This window comes from Acanthopagrus latus, chromosome 14 (genome assembly GCF_904848185.1).
Source record: "Acanthopagrus latus isolate v.2019 chromosome 14, fAcaLat1.1, whole genome shotgun sequence".
NCBI lineage: Eukaryota > Metazoa > Chordata > Actinopteri > Spariformes > Sparidae > Acanthopagrus > Acanthopagrus latus.
Genome location: NC_051052.1, coordinates 15,490,083 through 15,516,862, shown reverse-complemented (window position 1 = coordinate 15,516,862; position 26,780 = coordinate 15,490,083). Strand labels below are relative to the sequence as shown.

At 42.3% G+C, this 26,780-nt stretch overlaps 1 protein-coding gene across 9 annotated transcripts in view; it reads left to right on the top strand.

Annotated features, from left to right (window-relative positions):
• anks1b (ankyrin repeat and sterile alpha motif domain containing 1B) overlaps nucleotides 1-26,013 on the top strand; it is a 228,106-nt gene extending 202,093 nt beyond the window's left edge. For 7 of the 9 annotated variants that reach the window (XM_037122294.1, XM_037122297.1, XM_037122296.1 and 4 more), the window contains 9 exons: nucleotides 3,985-4,095; nucleotides 5,423-5,626; nucleotides 8,042-8,167; nucleotides 11,825-11,896; nucleotides 13,829-13,915; nucleotides 16,164-16,301; nucleotides 16,391-16,558; nucleotides 23,381-23,472; nucleotides 24,674-26,013. In XM_037122294.1, coding sequence (XP_036978189.1) covers nucleotides 3,985-4,095; nucleotides 5,423-5,626; nucleotides 8,042-8,167; nucleotides 11,825-11,896; nucleotides 13,829-13,915; nucleotides 16,164-16,301; nucleotides 16,391-16,558; nucleotides 23,381-23,472; nucleotides 24,674-24,722 — 1,047 coding nt within the window. In that variant the 3' untranslated portion in view covers nucleotides 24,723-26,013. The remainder of the gene's footprint in view (nucleotides 1-3,984; nucleotides 4,096-5,422; nucleotides 5,627-8,041; nucleotides 8,168-11,824; nucleotides 11,897-13,828; nucleotides 13,916-16,163; nucleotides 16,302-16,390; nucleotides 16,559-23,380; nucleotides 23,473-24,673) is intronic. The other 2 variants (XM_037122295.1, XM_037122302.1) reach the window with 1 other exon arrangement.
• Nucleotides 26,014-26,780: the final 767 nt, after the last annotated feature.

Genomic DNA, 26,780 nt, shown 5'->3' with positions numbered 1-26,780 from the left:
GTTAAAGCTTATTTGACTTACAGTTACAGTGAAAAAAAAATCTAAACTAAAATGAGGTAAGAGCATACTATTCTAAAAGTCGTTACTCTGCCTTATGCCGATACAAAGTCGGACGAAGGTTTTTAGTCCAAAAAACATTTCTGGAGTGTCACAGCAAAACTGCATTGCAGCATTTTCCTAAACAACTGAAGTAGATGAAGAATTATTTTAAAACATTAATTTGCTCCACACAGCTTGACAGCTGTACACCCTTTCTTTTAAGCTTCTTTGCTAAAAGTGTTAGCGTGCACAAGCCGAACTGCACATCCAGGGTGTGAGTAGCATCTTTTCAAATCTATTTTGGATCTTGGGACTTCTTGAGATGTGGAAATGGCCTCGCACAGAGCCGTCAAATGTTTCTTACATATTAAAACAAGTCGCATCCACATCGGTTGTTCAGAACAATGCTGCAGTGCTGTTTTGCTGTGCGTAAGTAAATAATGACTGAATATTCACATTTGAATTAACTCATCCTTTAAGGAAATCAGGTGTCAGTTTCATTGAAATAGTAAACATCCTCTTTTCCTCTGTTTTCCTCTACAGCTTACTTCAATCCTGGATTTATCTTTATGGATTGGTTAAATCTTTAAATCCATCTATCATAAACTGCTTATCACAATCTTCTAAACCCTGAGGTTATTTTGTGTTATTGCATTTTTTTGACATATGGGGCAAAAACTGAAACATGTTCAGTTTACGATCAGAAAAAAAGGAGAAAAGCTGCAAATCTACTACAAAATGTTTAATCATTTGACTCCTGTGGCTGTATAAAGAGGATGAGACGCATGTTTAGTTCTGACACCCCAGTTTCACGTAGTGTAAGTTAACATATTCTCATAATCTTCACTTCATGATATTGACACGTCTTCATAAGCACATTAAGACAAAAACCACATGATCCTAATGCACCAAATTCAGCTCGCCAAAGTCATCCATAGTCCCGGAACACAGATAGAGGGAGGCAGAGATGCCGTAGTATCACTGACACTGTGTAAGAAGAGAAAGGAGATGGAGCTGTGAAAGCCACAGAGGAGGGGAAAGATGAGTAGAAATTGGCGGAGGGAGCACAGGGCGGCCATAATACGCCAATTAGTTCCACTACCCGCTAGTCCCAGCTCTGCTCTCGTTCCCTCTGATCTGTCTAATTTTAACAATTAAAATACATTGTTACCATGCAGAGGGGAGCGGCGTAGGACGTAGTTCAACCCGTCGGTGGCTGTTACGTATTTTTAACATCCCGCTACTCAAACGATCCCCCCTTATTTACTCCATCATATAAATAAACCTACATACCACAGAAAACGACAAGAGGACGTATCTAGCATTTTTTTTCCCGCTTCCTTGATGCATTTTGTAGCAGTTGTTTACATGTAATTTGCATATATAAACAATTTATTATTATTGAATTTTGTTGTTTGTGTGCTGAGGATTATGCACACACTTCGCACAGAGCCGAAGTGCGTCCTACATCACCGTTCTTGTTGGTTTGTATTTTTGTGTTTCTCCAGCAGATGTGGGGCAGTAATTGTTGCCGGCGATGATGAAGTATGTGTGTATCCATGCATGTGTGTGTGAGTGTGTTTGCGCTGTAGGGAGAATCATTAGACTCCCAGCAAGGCCTCGCGTTGAGGCTAATTACCACCTTTTTGCCCCGAAGACACACACAAACACATTCTCTCACACTCGCACACATACCTTTATTGGAGGAACACCAGAGGCAGGCCCATAAAACCAGGCAGCAGCGTGTTGTATACTGAAGTGTAGGTGCCAGAAGGTGCAAACAACATCCCCGCAGAAGGCTGCCATGTTCCAGCTCATCTCTTTAGAAAAGCCAGTAACTGGCACAGTCAGTGGATGCCTGGTGACCAGAGAAAGAATGAATCCTTTCACTGCAGTCCAAGTGTCTATGTGTGTTTTTGTCTCTTCTTGTGCCTGTGTAATAAGCGCCTGGGGAAATCAACAGACTTGTACAAATTTGCCACAATCTGATATTGTTAAATTTTGAATTTCATGGCTGTCAGTGCAAAAACTCTCAGCTCACACTGACAAAGTTTTATCAGATAGTCTCCTTTACAAAAAACCTGGACATCTGATCAAACTTTTACTTTGTGTTGGGGCTTTAAGTATATTAATAACAGAAATGATAAAGGAACAGTATGACATTCTGAGAAATGATCTCATTAACTTTCTTGCCATGTGTTATATGAAAAGATCAATACCACTTTCATGTCTGTACTCTTGGAGTTTGGAGTCAGAGCTATGAGGCAATTAGCTAAGTGTAATAACTAGAAGCAGGGAGAAATGGCGAAAAATTGACCTGTATTCACATCACATGGCAGACATTTTCCTCTGACATCATGCTCAAGATAGGAATCTGGCAAATCTTCCTGATTGTTGATGTGTAGTGATTTGATAAGCCATTACTCAATGTTAGCATTGAACCATTTTCTTGCTAACATTACTATTTGATTACATCTGGTGCATTTCACTTTCAGGCTTAAATGTGTTCAAGATTTACATTCATACTTGAGATTTAAGTGCTTTTCCTGTCATAATATGTTATACAAGCCAACAGTAATGTTAGCAAGGAAGTGGTTGAATGCTAAGAGTTTGTCAAATGTGTTGTTTTCTAGAAGAGGACAGCCTGGCTAGCTAGAAAGCTATCTTAGCTCTTGGGTTAGGTTTTTTTTCTCGAAGACTTTTACTTTGTGGTGATAAAAGGTCATAAATCTAAATTTCTGATTATTAAAATGATAAAAAATATGCACTTTGTTTTTGAAATTGTGTGAAAGGCCCTTGCAGTCCTTAGGCCTTATTATTAAACATAATACAATAATAAAGTTTTGGGATTTGACGCCATCAAAACTTTTTTGTTTTTGCTTTCAAGTCTCAAGTCAGGTCTCAAAACTGACTCTAATCCAAATCCCATCTCCAGTTCATCCTGATACTTGTCATTAATTTGACTGAAGGAACAGAACAGAGTAGTGAATTGGAGCACTAATTAATTTAATCAGTCTTTCCATGTCAGCCTGTCTTTCTGTCTGTGAGTCTCGTACAGGATATGTCAGACGCTGGTATGTGTATAAAGGAATGGAATGTGTTGGGGTTTTTTTTTTATTTTTTTTTTTTTACATAACAGCAAAACTAACAGCTTTTACACAGGCGTCCAAGCAGTGTCAGTTATGTAATAATGCTAACAACATGATGTATGCATGTGCTCAGGGGCATTTTGTGTCATTATGAACTCATTAGTACTTCCCTGAGTGCTCTGCAGTGCACTCTGCTGTTTTTTTTTTCTCTGTGAAACTTTGTATTATCCACCATTTGGGCCTCATGATGATGATGGTAATCTGTTACCTTTGAGCAGGTTTTTTTTTGCAGATATAATCTCGTTATTATCCAGTCTGAAAGCCTTTTAACTCTTGCTCTCTGTAAAAGCTGTTTTAAATTATGCAAATGAAAGTAAGAGTCATCATTTTTTGAGAGTGCAGCTGCTTTTGACCTAGAATTTGTTGTGCGCCTCCTGAGAACACAGAAATCAGCCATCTTTTCGCATACTGTGCCTTAATGTAGAGCTACAACTGAAGATTTTCATATTCTGTCAATTGTTAAATATTTTTATTTTTGGTTAATCAATCCATCAAATTCCCTAGAGCCCATTCCCTGATGTCACCAGCTGCCATTAGCTAGTTAGCTAAGTTAGCCATGCAGTTAGTGATCCAGAGTGGGACACGTGACAAGACAGGCTGGGGCTAGCTGGTTAGCATGCTAACTTCAGTAGATATCTCTGCAACACAGCACATAGATGTCTTTGCCATAACGTCAGACTTGTTATTTTAATTTTAGGTTTTTAACGAAACCTCTTGAAAACACATTGCACCTTTAATGAATGACTCTTGTGCCCAACACACACCTTAATGTCCAATATCTGTGTCTTTCATTCAGGTATTGAAGATCAGTCTCATCGGACACAGAAAACGGATCTTGGCCTCATTGGGGGACCGACTACTACACGAAGACACCCCACAAAAACCTCCTCGTGCCATCTCCCTACGGGTGAGTGAGTCAAAGAGAGCAGACACCATCTAGAATTAAATTTTTATCACACAGAGGAAGAAAGCTCAAGTCCCTTCCCAGATGGCTGAGTATTTCTCTGAGGGAGCTACAGCCTCCCCACTGCTGCTGCGGCTGCTGCTGCTGTCCCCACCCAACTTATTACCCAAATCTCTCCGGCAGGCACAAAATGGCTGCCCCACTGCAGATACCTCCCTGCCGCCTAGTCCTGGATACTAATCACAAGGACCTGGCTTTCCCTCTCCCATCGGGGCTTCGCTCTAATGTCCTTATAATTGTCTCTTGCTCTTTGTGCTGCTGAGCCAGGGGAGGCTTTCTGCTTTCTGAGCTGAATGTGTCAACCTGGTCGATTCTGCTTCTTACTGGACCTTTTTTAACAGTCCAGACTGTCCATCTGAGAGTTGCAGTTATGTACTGAGCTTCAGAAAGGGTGAGAAAAACCAACACTGGAGTTAAAAAAAGTCTTGGAATGAGAGACTCAACACGGAAAAGCAGCATATCTTCCTATCCGAAAAGTTTAAGTTTCAAGAATATGTTTGGCATCTCGGCTGGATAAAAGATTCTCTTGAGCGACTAATTGACTTGTTTAAGCCTTTATTTCACTCCATTCATGAAAATTCTTCTTGTAATTGATGCAAAGCGAGTATGACTTAACACCGGGTACAATAATGTGTTTAAGCAGCGTGAGCAGAGGGCTGAGTTTACACAAACAGCGGCTGACAGCTGAGTGCGTTCGGACAAATGGCTCAGGATGAGAGCTGGGATGCAAAGTTTATACACTTCAGCCTCCACAGCCCAGAAATAATTGAGAAAATCATCAGAGAAAAGCCTCTTCTATTGAGACTCCTCTCACATGTGATCAACTCAGAGTGAATTACCTCTCAGGAGGAAAAGATGACCTTTTAGCATGGAAGGTTGTTGCACTGCTGAAACGTATAAAAGTTAATATTCTTTAGGGAATTTTAGTCTCTGCTCAGCTTGAAGAACCTTTTAAATGAACATTGTTTTCCACTCAAAGGATCCGGCTGATGCTTTCACTTAAAGTGACTCTGATCAAGCAGGACTTCAGTGTTGTGTTTAAGGACCTCTAGTAACATGACAGCATCTTTGTCCCCACTTTCACAAAGCACTTTTAGATAATAATGATCAGCAGTATGGTGACACTGTAGCTGAAAAATAAAAAGTGACAGTGAACAGTGAACACAACTGCCCTACTTAATGTACTTGCAGCAGTGACACAGCACATTATAAAATGATGAATGAACCCTCTGTTGCTTCCTTCCACCGCTCCATTCTCATTCTGTCCCAGGAGCCCGGAGGGAACCACACTCCTCCCCAGCTCAGCCCGTCGGTGGGCCAGGCAGCGTACACGGCGGGGGTCCCGGGCGGATCTCTGGACGTGCAGCACCTCATCATGCAGGCGGACGCCCGGCGCAGGCAGCGCAGCAATGACAACTACTTCGACGACGTGCCGCGATCCAAGCTGGAGCGACAGATGGCCCAAGTCAGCATGGTGAGGAAGGGAGGCCAGGTTGGAGGGATGAATGGAGGCAGGGAGAGGGAGAGAGGGATGGACTCAAGGAGAGTATTATGAATGGTTATAGTCAGAGATCCAGTAAATCTGGTAATATTTCATATTTTTTTGAATGTCAAAAAACTTGTTCTGTGTCAGATAAAAATGTGTTCCCTAAAAAACAATTACCTATTACACATCAATTAGACCCACTCTTGCACGGGTTGACGCGTCTTTTTTGAATCAATGACTAGCTTTCAGGCAGTATCACATTTCCAGTCGGACTGTGTAAAAGAAGTGGACACAGCCACCTTGACGGCACCAAATGGTTTGTTCGCCACCATTTCGAAGCCTCAAGATTGGCATTTCGGCCATCGCCATCTTGGTTTTTGGGGGTCAGACATGCCCATATTTGGATGAGAGGGTGAAGCTGGAAAGAAGCATCAGCTAACACTAGCACTAGCAAGCCAGTTTGGTTAGTAAGGTGCATTTTTAATGCGTGTTAACTGCAATATTAATTCATTAAGATGATAATTTGGTTCAATAAAAACAGGGTTGAAACAAAACTGCTTACCCGAAAAAAAAATACTATTCGACATCTTTGACTTTTTTATGCTGAACAAGAGATTTTTAGGAAGCCACACCCTAAAGCATACCCCGCTTTATAACATATTTAAATCATACATAATGAACATCATGCTGTGCTGAAGTCCTTGATACAAGCGTTTGAGATGATGAACTCAACAGGAAACTGTTTACTGCAGTAAGAAGTCAAGTGAGAAGTGGGGTCATTTTCTCATAAGCTTACATACAGACTTCTTTTTGCAACCAGTCTAGTCGACTGGTCATTTTATAAAAAAACAGTTAAAAGGCACTTCTCTTCGGCTTCACTTTCAAATCCACAGGCTACACCCCTGTCTTGAGTACGTCTTCATCATAATTTAAGTATCTCACTAATTAAATTCTGGTTCCTAACAGCTACAGGACGCGAGCCAAAAGTGTTTTATCTGCCTGTTCGGTTGCTGAAAATCAACCATTAATAATCTGCAGCAGGCCGACCATCTGACACCAGTTTAGAGCTCACATAAAATTTACAAACAGCAACATGAAATTTATGCCTGAAACTTTGTGTGATAAAGTGATAAAATATGCAAACCGCAACCGGGCATAAACTACTGCTTTCCGAAGTAAACTGTTTATCTCCAGTCGTCTGTCTCTTGCATCACAAGATGCAACACTTAATAGCTCTGCATAAACGAGACATACTTCTCAGAACGTTTCGTCTTTTTGAGCCAATTTTATTCCCACCCAAAATTAGAACTTTATGACATCCAATCAGCAACAGCACAATGACTCAGATGCACACACACACACTTAGTCTTGTGCAGACATCTTCGGCAGCAGCTGTGTTTTGATTCAGTATGATTAGGGTCTTTTTGTGTCTCTGTGTGAATCACAGAGCTTATCGCTGCAGACTACCACACGCTTATCGTTACCCTGCTGAATCTTAAGTGAGTGTGCATCAGTGTATTCCCCCCCATTTTTTTTTTTTTTTTTTTTTAGACACAACACTCTGAGGTGACACTGATGAGTCAGCTGTGCAGGAATAGAAAGATAACAATTATAGAAAGGTGTTCCCAGACTGTCGGCACGCTTTCGTTACCTCATGTTTCATCGTCTGGTTCTTCCTTCGCTTTTTTTCACCCAAGACAACAAGTGCAACAACTTCTTTCACATTTTTCGGCCCTTGAAGTAGAGCGTTAAAAACTTTAGGTAACTGAAAATCCAGCCGAGTTCGTCTGCAGGGTCAGAGTTTGTGGGAAAAAAATGGGTGTAATACGATTAAGCTGGTGGAGTTTATGGTAGATTTATTTGGCCAGTGCCTGTTTCTAAAAGCTTATCCCCGGGCTGTTTATTGTGAAGGTGAGATCTTGATCTCCTCTCTGCAACGCCTCACCCACTTTTTGACTGGGATTCCACACACAAGCAATCAGATAGACACACAAACCTCCGGTCACGGCATGTGAACGCAGGAAAATCATCTGGTTTCATTCACTGAGGAATGAAAGGCCATAAAACAAGCTTAATTGTTATCCACAGACATTAGAGAAGTATGCAGGGAGGATTCAGCTATTTCCTTTGTGGGAAAGGTGAAAGCCCACCCTTTAGCTCTTAAACTGAGCTAAAGATTGGGAACATTTAGAAGTTGAGCGTAATTCATCCAAGTTTAATTTCCTCTCTGAAGGCATGTTCATGTTCAGCCAGGACAGCTGTTACATTATGAACTTATATTTATCAGGCCAACGAGTTATGTCAACATGAGACATACACGGCACAAGCCCCCGATGTTATGAACATCTTATAATCTTGTATGATCCTGCTTGTGACCTGATGTGCCATTGGTTGTCGCTTCAGGCAGGCGAGTGGTGCGAGCCGATCACGTTGCGTCCGCCCAACGAGGCCACCTCGTCCACCCCGGTGCAGTACTGGCAGCATCACCCCGAGAAGCTGATCTTCCAGTCCTGCGACTACGAAGCCTACGTGAGTCCTTCACCTCACTTCACTCTTGTGTGTTTGTATTCACAGTTCAAACAGTATTTGAATGTACATCTGCAACTGATGATTATTTTCAATATCAATAAATCTGCAGATTATTTTCTTTATTTAATTAAAATAGTTCAAATTTGAGTTGTTTATCACACTTTAATGTGTAAAATTGGCGGAGTTACTCTTTAATATTTTAATACATTGTGCCGAAAACCCCCCACAATATTCAGTGTGCCATCATAGAAAAGTCAGAAGACCAGGAAACATTCACATTTGAGAAGCTGAAACCAACAACCATTAAATAACAATTAAAAAATCCTTTAAACTGTTTATCAATAATTGAAACTGTTGAGTTGCCGATTACAGGCCTGATCAATACACTCCTACGGTAATAATACTAAAGATCAATGAACCTCAGCATCACCTCTCAGTCAGAACTGCACTCAGTTATTCTCAGCGCTTTGACAAATTTAGACCTTTGCCAGTTACATAAAAGGTGTTATATATCCACGTTACCAGGGATACAGCCTTGCACGTCTGATTGGTTATATGCTCGGCATCCAGACTGGAATGATAATCTACTTCAAGCAGGTTTAAAAAAAAAAAAAAAAAAAAAAAGTGCAGGAAAAGCAATCTGAAGTGCCGTTTGCTCTCAGACACAAAGAAATGGGATGTAATTGCCTATCTCGGAGATGCAAGCTCTGATTGGCTGCGGTGAAGACATGAAGTCGACGTGGGATAGATGATAAGTGAGAGAGAGAAGAGGAGAGGATAGTCGGAGAGAGATGGAAACATTTCCAGCAAATGGGACGTGATACCCAAATCAAATATGAATATAAGCAAGAAAAGATGAGATAGAAGCAGTGAATAAGAGACAAGTATCTCAAGAGTGTGTCTTCTCGCCTTTTTCTCATTTCCTCACCTCCAGAAGATTGATATCAACAGCGAAGACCATTAGGCGTCTGACGGTTGTACGACTGCACCGGCGATGTGCTTTGCGGGTATAGTGGAGAGGGTGCAACGGGTGGACTGTCGGGGGAAAATATGGAGGTCCTTTCCCAGAGCCATTTATGACAACATCTCTAATGCTCGCTGTCCCAGGACAACGGGCTCCAGAGAGCTCAGAGAGTGAGATAAATGAGCGGGAGCCACAACAGAGGGGGAAGCAGAGCGCTCAGAATGAACATTGGCAAGCTGGAGGGAGATGGAGAGTGAATAAGAATAAATGAGATGGCTAAGACAGCGACGAGGGGAAGAGAGGAACGAGTGGAGGGTATTGTGTTTGTGTTAATAGAGAAAGTTGGATGGTAAAAAGCCAAAAGGATGCATCGGCGCTGGTCTCATTTTCATCGCGGTCTCGAAATCAACAAAAGCTCCACTTTTTTCAGACATGAAAACATCCTAACTTCATTACGTCAGTTTTACAACCAGAGCCTAAAAACGTATTATCTCAAGTTATTACAGATCCATTTCCAGTAAAACCCTGCAGACACTCTAACATCATTACCACGCTCTACATCATTAACAGACAATGTTATCTCAACATCAGCTCTGTCTGCTCTTTTATATTAATCTAAAAGCCTCTGCAGAAACATCGACTATACAAAATATGACAGAGTTCTTTTTGGTGTTGACTTTCAGCCTTTTTACCTCCTTCCTTCCTTTGTGACTAGTGTAGATTTTTTCTTTTGAATCTATGAAGAATTATGGCTTTAACTTGGTTACTTATGACACAGAGCCATTCAAGCTTAGGATCCACCAACTATACTGTCATAATTAGATGTTTCTGTCCTTCTCCTACTTCATTAATTAATGTCAAGTTTAAAGCTAGCTTTAAATCATTTAGAAAAAAAACAACATCTGACAGTGTTAATGGACAGTTTCAATATTTTTAGAGTCTGTCTTAAAACAACTGTGCTAACAATGAAACAGGTTTGCTTGATTTCTCACTGTATAAAACACTCCATGACGTCAGCAGCAGGTTTTTGAAGAGCCATTGTGAAGCTCAGTGAAATGTCTCCAGTTGTCACCATATTGTCAGAGCCCAGCTTACCTGAAATGGTTAGAGGGAAGGTGGCGTATCAAAACGCTCAATCCACAAGAAACGTATTCAGTCACCGGCCCCAGCACAGCCCTGGTCGCAAAAACATCGAAGGAGCTGATGCAGAAACACAGAAGGCGGAGCCTGTTCAGACCTGTGACAGCTGACCAATTAAAGCAGACTGGGCTTAAAAGACACAGGTACTAAAACCGAGCGTTCAGTATAGATTGAATCGAGCCAGCCTCAAGTGGCTATTTAAGGAACTGCTGTTTTTAGCTTCATTTTTCAGCGCCAGAGTTTGCTGCATGCTAAAATCCTGCGAAACAAATGACTTTGCTATAAGTCTTGGCTCTACTTTGTATGTAGCGCAGTAGTGTAGCTCTAAGGTGATGTTCATCTGTATGTTAGCATTGTCACTGTGACTAGCCTGTCTAGCCTGGCCTCAAAGCACCACTGGGCTTGAATACAGCCTGACATGGCTGCAGACACTGAATTTGATCCAGACCTCATTAAAGATTTGTGTTTATGTACACCAGCAGCTACTGCCACAGAGCCATGCTAGACAAGACAGCAGCTGGTCTTGAGAAAACTGTAATGCAATTTTCCAGGATAAGTGCCAGCATCCCTGCCATAACAGCGATTTAAGACTGTTAGCTTGAATCAAGAAAAAGTATTAACATGCCCAGATGACCTCATTCTGATCCGCCAAGGACCGGACTCTAGTCACAGTCTGTGCAACACAAAATTAACTCATCAGGAAAAGCAATTTGTGCGAAAGGTTTTGCCTCCATACCCAAATGTATCGCTAATCAAATACAAAATAAATCCTGTGATGCAGAGATTTAATCTTGGAGACGTGTACTGTAGAGTCAAACAGGCGGAGATTAAAAACAAGTGTAAATATTTCTCTTCTAATCCACTAAAAGCCTTGTTAGGTTCCCACTTTGGGGAATAAGGCCTGTTCCATGAGCAGGAAGGTCACTGCGAGGTGGTGAATGTCGCACCCATTAAGTGCTGTAATGTCGACATAAACATTGTCCCTGTAAAACACTGTCACCATTAGTAGCTTCTTTATTAAATCAGATTCTACGTGTGCAGAATGTCTGACCACAAAGTCGCGTCCAGAGACGAGGACCTGCCAGACTCTGGTTTTAATGTCTCTCCAGGAGCCTCTCAAGGTGGTTTTAATCACTACTGTGTCTCTGTGTGTATTCAATAAAACTCCATGTTAGTACAGCCGTCACAGAGAGGTATACTCCCATAATAAATGCTATAAATCTAATAAACATGTGACTGTATATTTCATCAAGGCAATACAAATAATTCAGCTGTACAGGAAAACAAAAAATTGTTTTAATCACTTCAGCAAACCACAGTTTCTGTTTGCATTTATAGGTCAAACGTGCCAAACATTTCCTGGTTCAAGCTTCTTAAATGTGAAAATTTCAGGAGATTTTTGATGCCATATGTAGAGAACATGACAGTGTACTGTAAAGTGTAAAACTCGGCCAGCCCACCTGAGTGGCAGAGATCTGGAGTTAAGCAGCCATAACCAGACTCTCACATACGTCTGTATTCTCCTGAGCGTCTGTTTATTTGTCTTTTCACAGTACCTGGGCTCCATGCTGGTGAAGGAGCTGAGAGGGACGGAGTCCACACAAGACGCTTGTGCCAAAATGAGGGTAAAGCGCAGCCTAACACACTCTATTCCTGCTATTGTTTGGAAACCGGCATCATTAGCATCTACTGCTGAGGTCTGGGGACACACTCATATTGCTAAATTGAGGTCTGAGACAATAATAAACTGAAAATGAATGCACACGGCTGCACGTTATATTAACATTTTCTCCAGCAGCCCTTACCAGGCCTTTAAATCTGGGACACAGTCTCATAACGTTGCTGCCCTCACACTCACTCCAGAACTTAAACAAACTTAAAATATCATGATGGTGGATTCAGTGAATGGATGGATTTATTTTTTAATATCCCAGCCTGGGTGGCTCAGTAACCCTCCTTTTACCTCAAATCACCTTATCTGCTCCTCTCACTTTGTGTCCTCCTGCTGCTCACACTCTCCGTTTCCTCCTCTCTTTTATTCCTCACTGCTGTTATCTGTCTCCTGCTATCAGGTCTTTTCTTCGTGCTCACTCGCCCTCGCCATATTTCACCGTAACACTTTTTGCTCTTTCTCTCCTCTGGCCCCTCAGTTCAACGTCCCTCGCTCTCACCCTGTGCTGCTGCAGCGTGAAGATAGATTTAATATTCATGAGCAAAGCTTTCTGTTCCTCTCCCCTTCTGCTTCTCTTCTTCTGTCTCTGTATTCCTGTTGCCACATCAGATGGCATCCTTTTCTTCTTCTTCTTCTCTCCTTCCTCAGTTGGATGCTCCTTTGCTGCACACTAAGGTCGTAATTAAGCGTAATGAGATGCGCGTTGTATCATTATGGATCTTCTTATGCGTCTTCCCTGCCTGTTCTCAGCATCCCTCCTTTCATCTGCCCCTCCATCCTTTCACTGTGGATGTTGAGATCCCAACATCACAGCCTCTAGCTGGGTATCTGCCAGCGAAGCCAGGCAAGCGCTGCCTTTGTCAGCTTCTCAGCGCTACCTGATCCTGACAAGGCCGAAGCGCAGCGGCAATGCGCAAGCAAGCAGGGAGGAAGGAAACAGAACAAAGAGAAAACAAAGAGATGGAAAGGATAGCAGAAAGTAGATTTGGCAGGGGGAGGAAGGACGGAGTGTGATGGAAATATGGATACAGAGAGACAGGTGATGAAAGACGAGAAGTGAACGCAGGATAGGAGTATCATCTCATGTCGATTTATTTGAATATATTAAAGCTCCTGGCAGGTAGATTGACGGCTTGGAGGGAGATGCAGAGATCGCTGTAAATCACACGATTCTCCGCAGCACCTCGCTGCATAATGAGTTTAAATATAGATAATTGACATGCGTTCAAGTGCCAATATTTAATTAAAAGGAACGACAAAAGATATATAGTAGTACCCTAATAGACTTGATGGATGCGACGCTGCAGAGATGTTATTCAGAAGCTGATGTTTTATGAGGCGCCTGAAAACCTTTAACCCGTGAAGCTGCTGGAATTGAAGTGATACCAGAAGACTGATGTATTATCTTGATTACTTCGTCCTTTACTTTATTCATTCAGGTTGTTTGTTTTTCTCACATGCTCCTGATATGTCCCCAGACATGGATTTAAGTCTTGTACCAAACTAAAAGGTTTAAACTCAGTTGAGATCCTTTAAAATCTGAGACTAATTGTCATTTTCAATAATTCAATGAGGCCCATTTTACTGTAGGGTTGATCTGGCATAATTTATTTCATTTTCCTGAAGGGGAAAGGTATATTTTTATATGTTTCGTCTTTTCCCTTCCTTCTTAAAGTGTACCACACTGATGCGTTTAAATGTTAAATGCAAGCCTTAGAGGGTTTGGAGCGCCTCAATATAGTTTCACAAAGTGGGGCACACAGGGCCCCCAAAAAAGCTAAAAATGTCCCCGTTTCAGAATAGTAGCTCATTCCTCTTCGGTGTCTGAAAGTCATTGCCGCCTCTCTCTTCTTTTTGTTCTTTTTGTTTTTTTGTGCGCTCCAAGAAGTCGACAGAACAGATGAAGAAAGTGCCGACCATCGTGCTCTCCGTGTCCTACAAAGGAGTGAAGTTCATCGACGCCACAAATAAGGTAACGCTCACAGCCCCCGCTTCCTGTGACGCCTACTGCAAATAACACGTGAAAGGTCAGGCTTTTGAACAGGTGTCAGAAAGGGCGAGCACAGGCAGCGCTCGCTGAGGTCTTCTTCAACTGCGGCCTGACTGATTTTAAAGTATACGATGTAAAAAAAAATCAATAAGGTGTAAAAGAACGCAACCAGGAAATCATCAGTATGAAATAGATGAGCTGAGAAGAATCAATAACAAGCTGCTCAGTTCATTAAATCCTTAATGGAATGTTTAAAAAGCTCATAATAAAAACTTCAAGTAATTTCGCAGTTAATCATAAACTCATTCCTCGTCCATCCGGAGTGACAGCTGAGCGATGGTTGACGAGCGCGAGTCAGGAGAAAAAACAACTTTTTCATTTGTGATGTGTAATGAGTTTCCGTCGGCTCAGACACAAACGAGACAATCAGTCTTGTGCATAAGTATAAGACAATCTAATTCACTTCAGGTGGGTAAAATTGGGGCACAGCTAGAAACTATTTTAAGATAATTATAAGCTGCTTGCTTGCAAAAAAAAGTATTTATGCACAGCACACACACACACACACACACACACAAAGCAGAAGACAAGCATAATTTGCAGATAGTCAGTACATTTGGAGTTCAGTGATTTTCCTCAGGCGACACAGCACAGAGCACAGACTTGTGCTGAACAATACGCAGGAAAACAGCCACACTGCAATTATGTTGACAGGTTTTGTGATATGAGTCAGGATTTTAGAAGGAATGGTAAGTTTTATTTTCACAAAAGAACATGATGTTGTTCATTTTTTACAGGGTCTGTAACAAACTAGTATCTTCTCTTAGATCCGGAGAACGTTATTTGGAGGCCGATGCATCTCTGCAGTGGAATGTTGAATGTTATTATATTGATGAATTGTTTAGTTCTAGCAAAGACTCCAGCGACACATGACATCATGGCTGTCAGCTGGTTAGCAGCCTGGTCAGTGGTCCTGGGCTTCGTAGTCGACGCTGTAGTATCCCTGTAGCGTCACTTCTTGAAGCATCCGTAGCAGGCAGTGCAGTAGTACAGACAGTGAGAAAATCTGAGTCAGGGGTGTCTGATTCACAGGACTTTCCCTCTGGAGACCAGGGATTTCCTCCCATTTGTGACAAAAGAGTCAAGAATGATTTGTTGAACGTACGTAACCCTAACCAGACCGTGACTGTCTGACGACATAAATGACACATTCCCAAAGTAATCTTACATCTTTCTATCAGAACTGTTCATCAGCAAGCTTCATTTTAAACGTCTTCCCACACATTGTATATTATGTATTATGACTAGCTTGACCACAAAGCCCTTCACATGCAGTACTGATGCTAGAGGGGTAGGTAGGGCGCCATGATTTGAAGCTAAAGGCAGCGAGAACGTGTTGTGACACTAGACTCCACAATGTGTTGTGTCTGTTAATTTTTTTTTTTCACAAACAGTTTCACGTTAGGCTTTTGTCTTCTCTTGGCTCTGCATGGTTACAGAACAGAGAGTGCTGGTACCGCCTCCAGCATGGCCATCAGGCAGTCACAACTCATTTTGCATCGTCTCGCTGCCTGTTTAGAGTCTATCTCTGCCCTGAGATTTGCAAAAAATCTACAGCTCAGCTTTCTCCAAGTCCTCAGATACCACTGAAACCTATTTACCGAATAGAGAATGGTACCAGAGAAACAATAATAAGGGTAATAAATCAATTAAGACGATAAAGGACACAACACGGAGAAGTCAGAATTCAGCTCTCCAGTCCTCCCTCTTCGTAGGTCATCTGTAGTGCCAGCGTCCAAATAACAACTCTCCTTACAAAAATGATCAACAGACTCATATCTTTTTATAGACTCAAAGACAATAGAAAGAGAACTGCTTAGTATGACAAAAAATATGTTTACCCAATGTTAAAACTTTCCATTGAGGCTCTGATGTTCTATAACTCACAGCTCCGAGTTGTGCGTTAATTAACACAACACAAAGTCAGAGTTTTCTCTGGTGACATTACCGGAGGACAATTTCCAACTCGGTGACTCTGGAAAAACTCTCAAACCAAAATTGCGCTGCAGTGATTAGGGTTTTTGGGATATGTGAAATGGGATGAATAATAAATCAGATTTGTTTTTCCATGAAGTGGCTCACTGGAGATAATCAACAATCGCTTTCCACACCTCTTCATCTTCATCTTTTGCCTTCTGTTTCTTCCCCTCGTTTTTCTCTCTCTCTCCAGAACATCATAGCAGAACATGAGATACGTAACATCTCGTGTGCGGCTCAAGATCCAGAGGATCTGTCTACATTTGCCTACATCACCAAAGACCTCAAGTCTAGTCACCACTACTGCCACGTTTTCACTGCTTTTGATGTGGTCAGTACTCGCACCGAAACTTCAAAACAAAAGTACCTTTACGGTCACATTAGTATTCTAACAGCTGTGTGCCTTCACCCTCTTGTCAGAACTTGGCGTATGAGATCATCCTGACACTCGGCCAGGCCTTCGAGGTGGCCTACCAGCTGGCCCTGCAAGCCAGGAAGAGCGGCCACGGATCGTCCACACTGCCGGAGAGCTTTGACAGCAAGCCCAGCAAACCTGTCCCCAAACCTCGAGTCAACATCCGCAAATCTGTAAGCATCACTGCCGCACAACCGCACCACCGTTCCAAGGGAAAATCCATCCTAAAGTAAACTTGTTTTCCTTGCTGAGTAGTACTTCTATTTATTGGATCCTCAACTTCTTACAGCTTTTCTTTTCAAAATAAACATCCAGGACAGAATTGTATTTTAAGATGGATTTTCTCTTTAACTTCTCATACCACCTCTTGAACTAACCAGCATCCCCATCAACTCTGTCTCATTCACACGGGAATCTGTCCACAGTTTCCATCCCTTTGCTCCGATTTGTCCCGGTCTCTCATCCCTGCTCAACTACATCAACTCAGTTTGGCTCACTGGGATTATCCTGGAGCGCTTGTGTTTGGTGTGTGTGTGTGTGTGTGTGTGTGTGTGTGTGTGTGTGAGTCTTGGCCCAGCGGACAGTGTGGCGGAGGTGTAGGTGGATATTTGATCTGTTAAGCGTCCGCTCTGTCTTGTTGTCCCTGCAGTCTCTTACACACTGGGCTGATTGATGAGGCCTGTTTGCATTGAGCTCAGGGGAGGCCTGCTTGGCTCGCCTCGCCTCACGTGTGTGTGTGTGTGTTAGAAAGAGAGAGAGAGAGTGTGTGTGTGTGTGTGTGTGTGTGTGTGTGTGTGTGTGTGTGTGTGTGTGTTTGTGTGTAAGAAGATAAAGACTCCTCAAGTGGAAGACTGCTACATACTGCAGCCCTGCATGGAGAATTAATTTATTGACATTTCAGTCCATGAGAGCCTCATCGAAATGCTGTCGTGTGCAGGCGCCTCTGATGTGTCTGAGCTATACGCCAAACTGCAGCGGCTGCCTGCTACTGTAAACCTGTTTATAAAGCTTTTTTAGTGTATTTGATGTACACCAAGTCCTACGAAGTTGAAATACACTTGACTGTTGAGTTTGTTCATTTTACAATAGCTTAGCACTAATGGTATAATATCAGGAAAGGTGGTACGACATAATCAAGACAAATATGATACTGGCTTATTTACATTTTAGGGCATTTAGGCATAAGCTTTTGTTCAAAACAGCTTCCAGTAATACATACATACATTTATACGCTGATCGCGATGTTTGCCATGCAAGGCACCGACCACATCAGGAGCAGTTTTGGGTTCAGTTTCTTGCCCAAGGACACGTCAACATGCAGACCTGAGGAATCAAACCACTGACCTTTCAATAACAAGACGCAGGCTTTACCCCTGAGCCCCTGCCGTGGCATGTCCTTTGCACTTTCTGTGACCTCAGCACTTCGTGCATTACTCCATAATTCAGGCATACAGCCCTCCCCACTCTGACATAATGAATAAAAAATCTAGACATAATGTTTTACCTATTTTTCAGCCTTTGGTCGCATCTTTAGTGGAATATAAATGATTTCACAGATGTCTAACTGTCTGGCCAGAATGCTAAAATGCTTTGACCCAGGACAAAACCAGTGTTGGTTTCCACCAGTGTCTCCATTTTAAGACTAGACGATTAGTCTAAGCTTAAATTTCCACCAAAACATGAGGTAAATTAGTCGTTACCAATGCCACAAGCCTAATTTCAGTCAGTAACAACAAAATATTGCCATTCGATACTCTGCCCTGGCTGTGTGATATCAGATACTTGTGTCCCACATTCTGTTGTGAATTTCTGGGTCTGTGTGTTCATGTGCAAATGTGTGTGGCCTTTCTTCATGCATCAGCCAACCACAGCGTCACAAAGTCTATCTGTAACCGTCTCAACCTCCCATTAACCCCCGACAGAGCTTTAAAATAGTCATGCTAACCCACGTCGCATACATTTCCCCTCCTCCACCGACACGCATTGACTGGCACAACGGCACACGTGTGTGTCTAAAGGGCCCGGGTGTAGAGTTACGGCGGCTGCTATATCAGTGCGCTTCGACCAAATTTAAGTCCGTTGACATACTGTGAGCCATGGAAGAAAGAGATGGTGATGGAGGAATGGTCTCACTTTCTAAAGTTAGAGTGATATGAGACAATGAGCAAAGGCAGAAAAAAAAACTGAGCGTAAGCGGTGCTGTTCGCTCACCTCCTGTGCGTGTGGTCCTGTGCCTACAGAGACGATGTACGATAGCATGTGTACACACAATCTGCTGACTCTGCAACCGTCACATTAACCATTAATTGCCTTTTTTCCCTCCCCGTGTTCATACGTGTGTGTGGCATAGTTAATGGCTTGTGGTGTGCAGCGGGGCAAAGATACTGCAGGATTCACTTAATATTCCTGCCACCTGCCAGCCATAATCTCCATCCTGCAGCACGTCTCCAGCCCCTGTGCTTTAAAATACTGTTGCTTTATTTCTCTGCCCATGAGTATCGTTTCTTCACACCCTCCTAATTATATTTATGTTGTGTGTGTGAGCATATCGGCTTGTAAATCTCCCTCAACATCCACTTAACTTGCCCTTATGAGTGTGAGTGTGTCTGATGTGACTCTATCGTCTCTGATCAGCATCGGCATGTTGCTGTAATCTGAGTGTAGCTTCGACATGAGATGGAATACGTGACCCTAACCATGTATGATTGTAGTTTTACAACCTTGTGTTGCTTGTAAGGAGTGAAAAGGCCTTCCAGTGAAGTGAAAATAGCTGCTCATTCATTTTCTTGGTGCTTTGGGAGAGCTTCCTTAAAAAACTCAAAACCCAAATGGGAAAGACTTTCTTTGACGTGGTGTTCATTCGACTGACATTACGTCGTCATAACCATGTCAACCTGTCATGAACATGAATGTTTAGGACTGCTGTCATAAAGGGTCCTTTGTCGATGATTTCACTTTTAAAGGTGCAAAACGTAAGAACTGCCATCCTGTCGGATTTGTAGTCGCAGTCCATACATGGAGTTTGGATTACTGAGAGTGTGTTGAGTGTGTTTACTGTCTCCTGAACAGCTGATAGACTCATCTGGGCTGCCCTGATAACATCAAACATGTTTGATTTTACGATTTAAAATCTAGATGATTGCATCAGTACTTTCCAACAACAACCAATGAGAGAGGCAATAGTTATTATTCTAGCCCTTAAAGCTAATGTTAGCTAGCATACTGCTGTTGACAGACAGTTCAAATCTCACCTCCTGTTGCTGCACCACCAGTCTAATCTCGAATTTGTTTAGGTCTGCTTCCCCATGAGATCATGCAAGAGGGATCACGTTAACGCTAAAAGTTAAACAGTTTAATTCATTTTGATAATTAGGCCTGTTTGACATGAATATGACAAGTTTAAAAAAATGTCAAATTTGTATTAAAAGGTAGCATCATTTACCAAATTACACTGAATGACCTGATCAGTAGACTCATCTTGAGATGGGTGTCATGTCATATGAAGCAGTACCATGAAACGTAAGCTATCTCACCTCATTGGCAGAATTTTTCATGATTTGGCAAAACTTGAACGACTTTGTTTTGTGAGGTGCTTTTTGCAGGGTTTTGTTAAGTTGTCGTGCCATACTCATCTTGCTGGGAGTGATTTGTTGTGCAGGAGTTGCTATATAAATGTGGCGTTAACACGACTTGCTCTCGCTTTAGTTTCGCTGTATAACAGTAATCGTGCTGTTCCACACTGTTGCCATGCAGCCGCTCTGTCATCGCTGTGGTTCTGCCTTGCTGCTGTGTTGTTTATTCGGTGTTGGTGTTGCAGACCGGGGCCCCACTTTGACTTGTATATGACCTCTGCTCCTGTAGGTCATCATGCCCCCTTCCAGCCGTTGGTCACTGGGCCACATTTACACCCCTCACCGGCCTCCTCTCCACCCTCCTCTTCCTCCCCCTCGACTCTTCCATCTTCCTCACAAAGCTCAGTCACAGGTCCTCCACGCTTTTCCTTCTCTTATCCTTTACTTTTTCCACATGATTTTCTTTTAGTCGGGGAGAAAGCGCCATCTGTAAGTTTAAGCTTCCATTTTTACTCTGTCGCTTTGATTCAACTGACTCTGCATCCCTGTGTGTTCTGTTTGCAGTGAGTGTGTCTCATTATTCAGTTGCTACCTCTTCCTCCTTATCAAGTTAGCAGCTTTGCTGTAATAAAACAGGTGTGAGGCTTCAGCCAGTCTTGCAAAGCCAACCCATTACATTTCTTTACAGCCAATACAGAGCCGAATGCAGACCTCAGCTTTAGTGCCGCAGCCAGTTTTTATGCGCCCCACTGCCCCCTTTCACTCCCTGGATAGCGATACACTGCCTCTTTATAGATGCACATTTGAGATATTAATACAGAAATAAATAGTGCCAACCAATTTCTACTATGTTAAAGAGGCAATGTGCAAGATGGGGTCAGGATTTAAGTTTGAAATGTTAAGAAAAATGATCTAACATAAACAGTGATGTCTTGTCAAAGACATTAGTATGCCAGCCAGCTGTCCACCTGTACTTTCAGTTTGGGAGATGTATGTTAGCAGCGTGTTCGCTACTTACCAAGTACACCAAATAAACTCACAAAATTTCAAGAAAGGAACTATTTTTCTCTGTTTTACACTACTAAAAATCCAATAAACTAAAACCAGCGTAAATGCCTTGTTGTGTCATCATAAAACACACTCCAAAAGTCATAATCCTGGTTAGGGATCGTAAATTGCCTCCATACTTTATCCACTGTCTTAAAATTAACCTCTGTTGGTCTCCGAGGCTATGCCTGAGGTCTGAGTCCGGTTGAACTGAGCCACAATGCCAATGGGACCTCATCAAATGATCCAAAGTCGCAGTCCAGTTAATTTCAGTCAGCTAGTGATGCCAAAAGCCTCAAGTAACTGAGCTAATTAGCTAACGGCAGCTAGTTACAGCCAAACTTTGCTACAGCAAAGAGTATAGTGAGCAGCAGTTTGTGGTTGTGCTGCCACCTTCAATTTTGGAGCTACTTTCAATCATGGGCCATATGTTACAAGTTACGGCTGTAAAATTAGCTGTTTATAAAAAAGAAAAAAAAAACTGTTCAATCCATCAAAATCTTCATTGAATGCTTGGAATGAGCTTTAACCCCTGGAGCGTTTTCCTCTCTGATCCACACTGCTTCCCTCTCATCCACATCTTCATCATGCACACAGGGCAGCTGCATTTTTAAAGGGTCATCAAAAGAAGACTGCCAGAGCGTACACTGTGTGCCAAGAAGTGTTCCCAATGTGCAGAAGTCAGATACGCTTCCATTGCATACGGCTTGTTTCACATCAACTGGGATAACTGAGGTCCTTTGAAGGTTTGCAGTGCTGGATGTCCCTGCAGCATTACTACATGTTCTAATGTTCCGACCCTTCTGCAGAAAATCCCCCAAAAAAAAGGGTGTTGGTGGAAAAACGTATTTTGAAGGCAGGCAGAGTTTATTTCATGGCTCCATGTCTAGCTGAGGAATTTGATACTGATCCTTGTGATGCTCTGAACAAGTTCTTCACCGAGCATGATGGTGCTGTGCTGCTGTTTGTCCGTAATCTTATAACCCCCATAACAAGATTATATGGTCTTGCTGCGGTTGTGTGTGAGGGAGAGGATAGAGAGCTGGATTAATATTATAGTTAGTTTCCATATTGTTGCTGTAGCTGTGTGTTGAGAGAAGATAAGAGGAACATGAGCTCTAGAAGTAGCTCTTTAATACATGGTAGAAAATACTAACAGTACACTAAGACACATTAAATATGTTTGTTTGTATTTTTATAATAAGCTTTAGTATGAGTACAAGGACACATTTAGTCAGAACTGCAGCTCTCACAGTCGAGCCTCCCCTCCCCCCAAATTATCTGAAAATAAACCACTAGATTGGACGAATAAAAACGCCCCCGGCAACAAAACCCAGCTGCTTGATTGGTTGCTGTGGAGTTATTTTTGAAAGCAATTTAGATTGTTTGGTTTGCGTCTCGGCTTTGAGGCAACAAAAGCTTCACAGTGGCAGCAGCAGACAAGAGTCCACTCCTCAACAATCGAAACCGATAGGATGTGCAGGAAGTCCACCACTGTATAACAGAGCTGCAAAGACTACATGATAAGTCCATTAAATCCGTCGCCAGCCATCTTGACAATAGTGTAATCAGTTAATAATTATTTTAGATGTTAATGTGTTCTGGTTTATTTAGTCCTGTGACTGTAAACTGAATATCTGTGGTGGTTCAGCATGTAGTAATTGATTCAGCAGAGCTGCTCTGTTGTTATTAGCAGTGCTGGCTCAGGCGTGTGTGAGCTGACCAATCAGAGGAGACTGGGGATGTGGGCAAGGGTGGTCTATACAGAGACCGGAGCTAAAAGTGCAGCACTGAAAAAACTGAACTGAAGCATGAGAACCTACTCCTGTACCACCCAAAATAAAATTATGACCATGGAAATTAGCATTATAAATCTCCTTTAATTGAGAAAATAATCAACAGATTAATCAACAGGAAGATAATTGTTAGCAGCAGCCTTTACCGCACAGTAATTACGCAGGACCGGCAGCATCTTGCATTTAGATTTTTATAGATATAGAAAGATAAAAGGAATTTCTTCTCTCAGACTGTGAGCGTCTGTCCATGATCTCTGTTCTGCTTCCTCATTTGTAATCTGTACCTAATCTTCCTGCTTCATTAGAATTATTAACTTTCCATTCCATTACTTAATAAACAGCACATCCTCCATCTCATTGACTCTACTGTCTCACTCTGTTTTCACTGACTTTAATAGCATGAAACTGTACCGGAAATTTGCCCCTACAGTGTGCAAAATGTCGATTTTCAACAGAAACAGCTGATTGATGATGAAATTGTTTGGTCTGAAAACATGCATCCTAAAGAACAGTAATATGTAGTGCAAAGTCAAGTGAGTGAAAATAATCGGTCTCTTTTCTCCGTCTCTTTCTGTGTCAGATGGAGCAGCCGTCCATGGACCAGAAGGGCCACGCCAACGTGCCGTGGATTGTGGAGCCGGGTCAGGAGGCCAAGAGAGGAGTCAACACCAAGTACGAGACCACTATTTTCTAACATACACCCGCCTTGTCCACTCCTGTGTGTGTGTGCCTTTCAGAGGTTGCCCTGTACTGGGGCCCCGCCCCGGAGTTGGGCACGAGCGACGCACGCCGCCGCGTCACCTCACCGGCTGAAAAATAAAAAACAAAAACATCCCGCCCCGCCCCCGTTAGCCGAGCCTGTCCACTGCATGATGACGTTTGGCGCTGCGCTGTCTCTCTCTTCTTTCTCCTTGTCTCCTCTTCTCTCTTTTCGTTTCTGCTCTAAACCCCTCTTTGGCCCCGGGCCCCAATCTCCTGCCTGCAGGGCTGGCGCATGACCTTTGAACCCAGGGCTGTGGTGCACTTCTCTGTCTCCACCTGTAGGAGAAATGGTCCATCTTTTTTTCCACTTCCTGTCTGTCGGTCAGTCGGCAGTCAACCACTCGGTTGTTCTGCTTCCAGCTCCTTGTTTCGTTCTGTTTTTTTTTTTCTTCTTCCTGTTGATGGGTGCAACCGTTTGGCTTCGTCTCTCTCCTCCTTTTTTTCTCCAGACTGCCTCCATCCCTCGCTTTTGTCTGCATTTCAGCCCCTTTTGTCAAACTGCCCCCTGATAGTTTTAAAGAGATTTGCTACCAGAATACTGCTAAGCGCTGTGACAGTGTTTTAGCTGTCTGTTGAGCCCCGAGTGGGAGCTGACAATGACGAGGGCTGTTGTCAGAAAATGACAACTGGAGGGAAGTTCAGACATTTTAGACATTTTTTAATAAAACAGGAGAGGTGATGTAGCACAGTCTCACTCTGACTCAAACTGGTTCATCCAGCAGGCTACTAGAATGTATTTAAACTTTTTTGATTCTTTCTATCAGATTATTTTTTAGAAACTGCTAACAAACTTGTGAATTTTCTTTGACTTTAAACTTGACCTGTGACACAGGAAGATTTTTCTTTTTTCTTCTTCTCCTGCCTTTATAGCACCTTTTTTTCAGCACATGTGTGTGTATATGTTCAGAATTCTTTTAACCACGTGGATTTTTTTCTTCCCTGGCCATGAATTTTATTTTCGGGGGAAACAAAAAATATCTTGTATGTAAAAGGTTTTAGCATGTGGCTTGTGAGACGCATGGTGGCCATTTTGGATTTGCTGAGCAGGGGGGCCGGTGGAGAGGCGGGGTGTGAGGGCTCTCTCGATAAGTGATGTCATCTCATTTTGCAGGGCAATGCCGGACGCTCATGTCTATTACTGTGGAATGCAAAGAATGTAGCCAGCCCTAAACACGGACCTTGACACACATAATGCAAAATGGACTACAAAGGACACCTCTTGCTCCAAACATGGACGCTACTCCACAGTGTTTAAGGTTGACTACAAACATTTTACCACCATTCATCCACATGATGCTTGACACAGTAAACATATGACAACTGACACTTTCACACACACACACACACACACACACACACACACACACTAACAGGACTGCATCTTGACAGACGTCGGTCTGCTCTGAATGTACACTTATTTGAAAGCAGCCTCAACTTTCTGCAACTACAGCAGGATCTGTTTTATGTGCCCAGCTGGGAGGCATGACGTGTGAGCTTTTTGGGCTTCTGCTGGTTACGGACAATGGGCTCGCTAACGGCACCGGTGGGCATGTGTCCGTGCTGGAAGTTGACATGGGGGGGTTTGAGGACGTCTGGCTGGCTCTTTTGTTCGTTTCTTTATTTTCTTTTGAAGTCAGAAAATAATAAAGAGATATATGCACAAGCGTGTAAATGTGATTGGACTTGCTGCAACACGCTCAAGATGCAAACAGGTGTGTCCTCATCACGACGGATGATGATCAACGTATGTGAACAAAAACAGCATCTGGCGTTTAAAAAAAAGTATTCTATTCGTATTGCCCGACATTTTAATGTTTAATATGAGAGTATTATATTACCATGATGATTATGATTATTCTTGTGCAATTCTTGTCTACTGTTGTCTTAATGTTACATTATTTTTCTATGATATGAGATGAAAAACTTTGGGCTTGAGAATGATGGCCATCCTTTAAAAAAAAAAAAAAAATCTGAAAACGAGATGATCATACTTGTACACACGGAGAGTGAATGTTTGCAGGTGGCTAGCTAACTCTTGTCAGGTCAAACCCTCCATCATTTCTCATGGGGCTCTACTCTTATCTAGCAGATGTACTATTTTAAACGCAGTATTACTGTATTATTTGGATGAGACGTTATCCAATTATAAAATGTATATAGATATTTTGCCAACTCATTGTTCATACATGTAATGTAAAAGAGAAAAGAATAAAGGATTTGCAGTACATGGCACTGGAAACAAGGTACCAAAATAAAGGTTGGACATTTAAAAGTGGTAGATTGGTAGAGATTGTATTTTGAGTGGAAACTGAAACAGTTTATTTGGTGACATCACTGCTGACCAACTATGTACATAGGCTTGGGCTTCCAGCACAATGATTTTTGTAATTTTGGCCATTATTTATATCCTTGTAAAGCACATGGAATAAAATATGACTTGTAAAACCATGATTTATCCTTGGGATGAAGTTGTCATGAGTTATTTCCTTTTTCTCAACACTCACTTCATAAAACGTTTAAAATGTTGATACAAATTCCTTATTGAAGAAAAACTAGGTGCATGCAAAACCAGGGAGTCTGTCTGAAAACTGTCCAGGCAAAGGAAACATCTATTAATAAATGATTACAATTTTTGGCATTCGGCGAGATATTGATCTCATTTCACGTCCACTGCATTTATTTTTGCCACATGAGGAGTTTCCTCTCATTGGATGTGTCGCTGATTCACACCTTCAAGTTGTCAAAGTCATTAGTGATGCAGAAACAAAAAGTGTAAATTGATTTGAAGCCTTCAGAGAAAAGATATTGGAATCTTAAAGCTTACTTTAACTCGCTTCTGTCAAAGCTCAACTACTTGAGCGCCATTCAGTTTTTATTGGTCACAGCTTGAAATACAATTGATGTTCACGTGGTTCTCCCTGTCATCTGGTCATCGGTTACTTGTAGCCATTTTGTCCAAAATCAATAAGTGATTACTGCTTCCAGAGAACAGATTAACAGTGATTATCAGACAAATGGTAAAACCTCTTCAGTGCTACACAACGAGAGAGTAAGCACCGCTAGAAATCACAATGCAGACGGCTCAGCGGTGCATCGACTCTGACAGCGGGGTCTGCAGCGGGTCAGCGGCTCGCTGCCTTCTCATCAACTCAATCAACCACCTCCTCTGGCCTCTAGACAACCCGACCGACACCGGGGTACGTGCGGTAATGACAGAC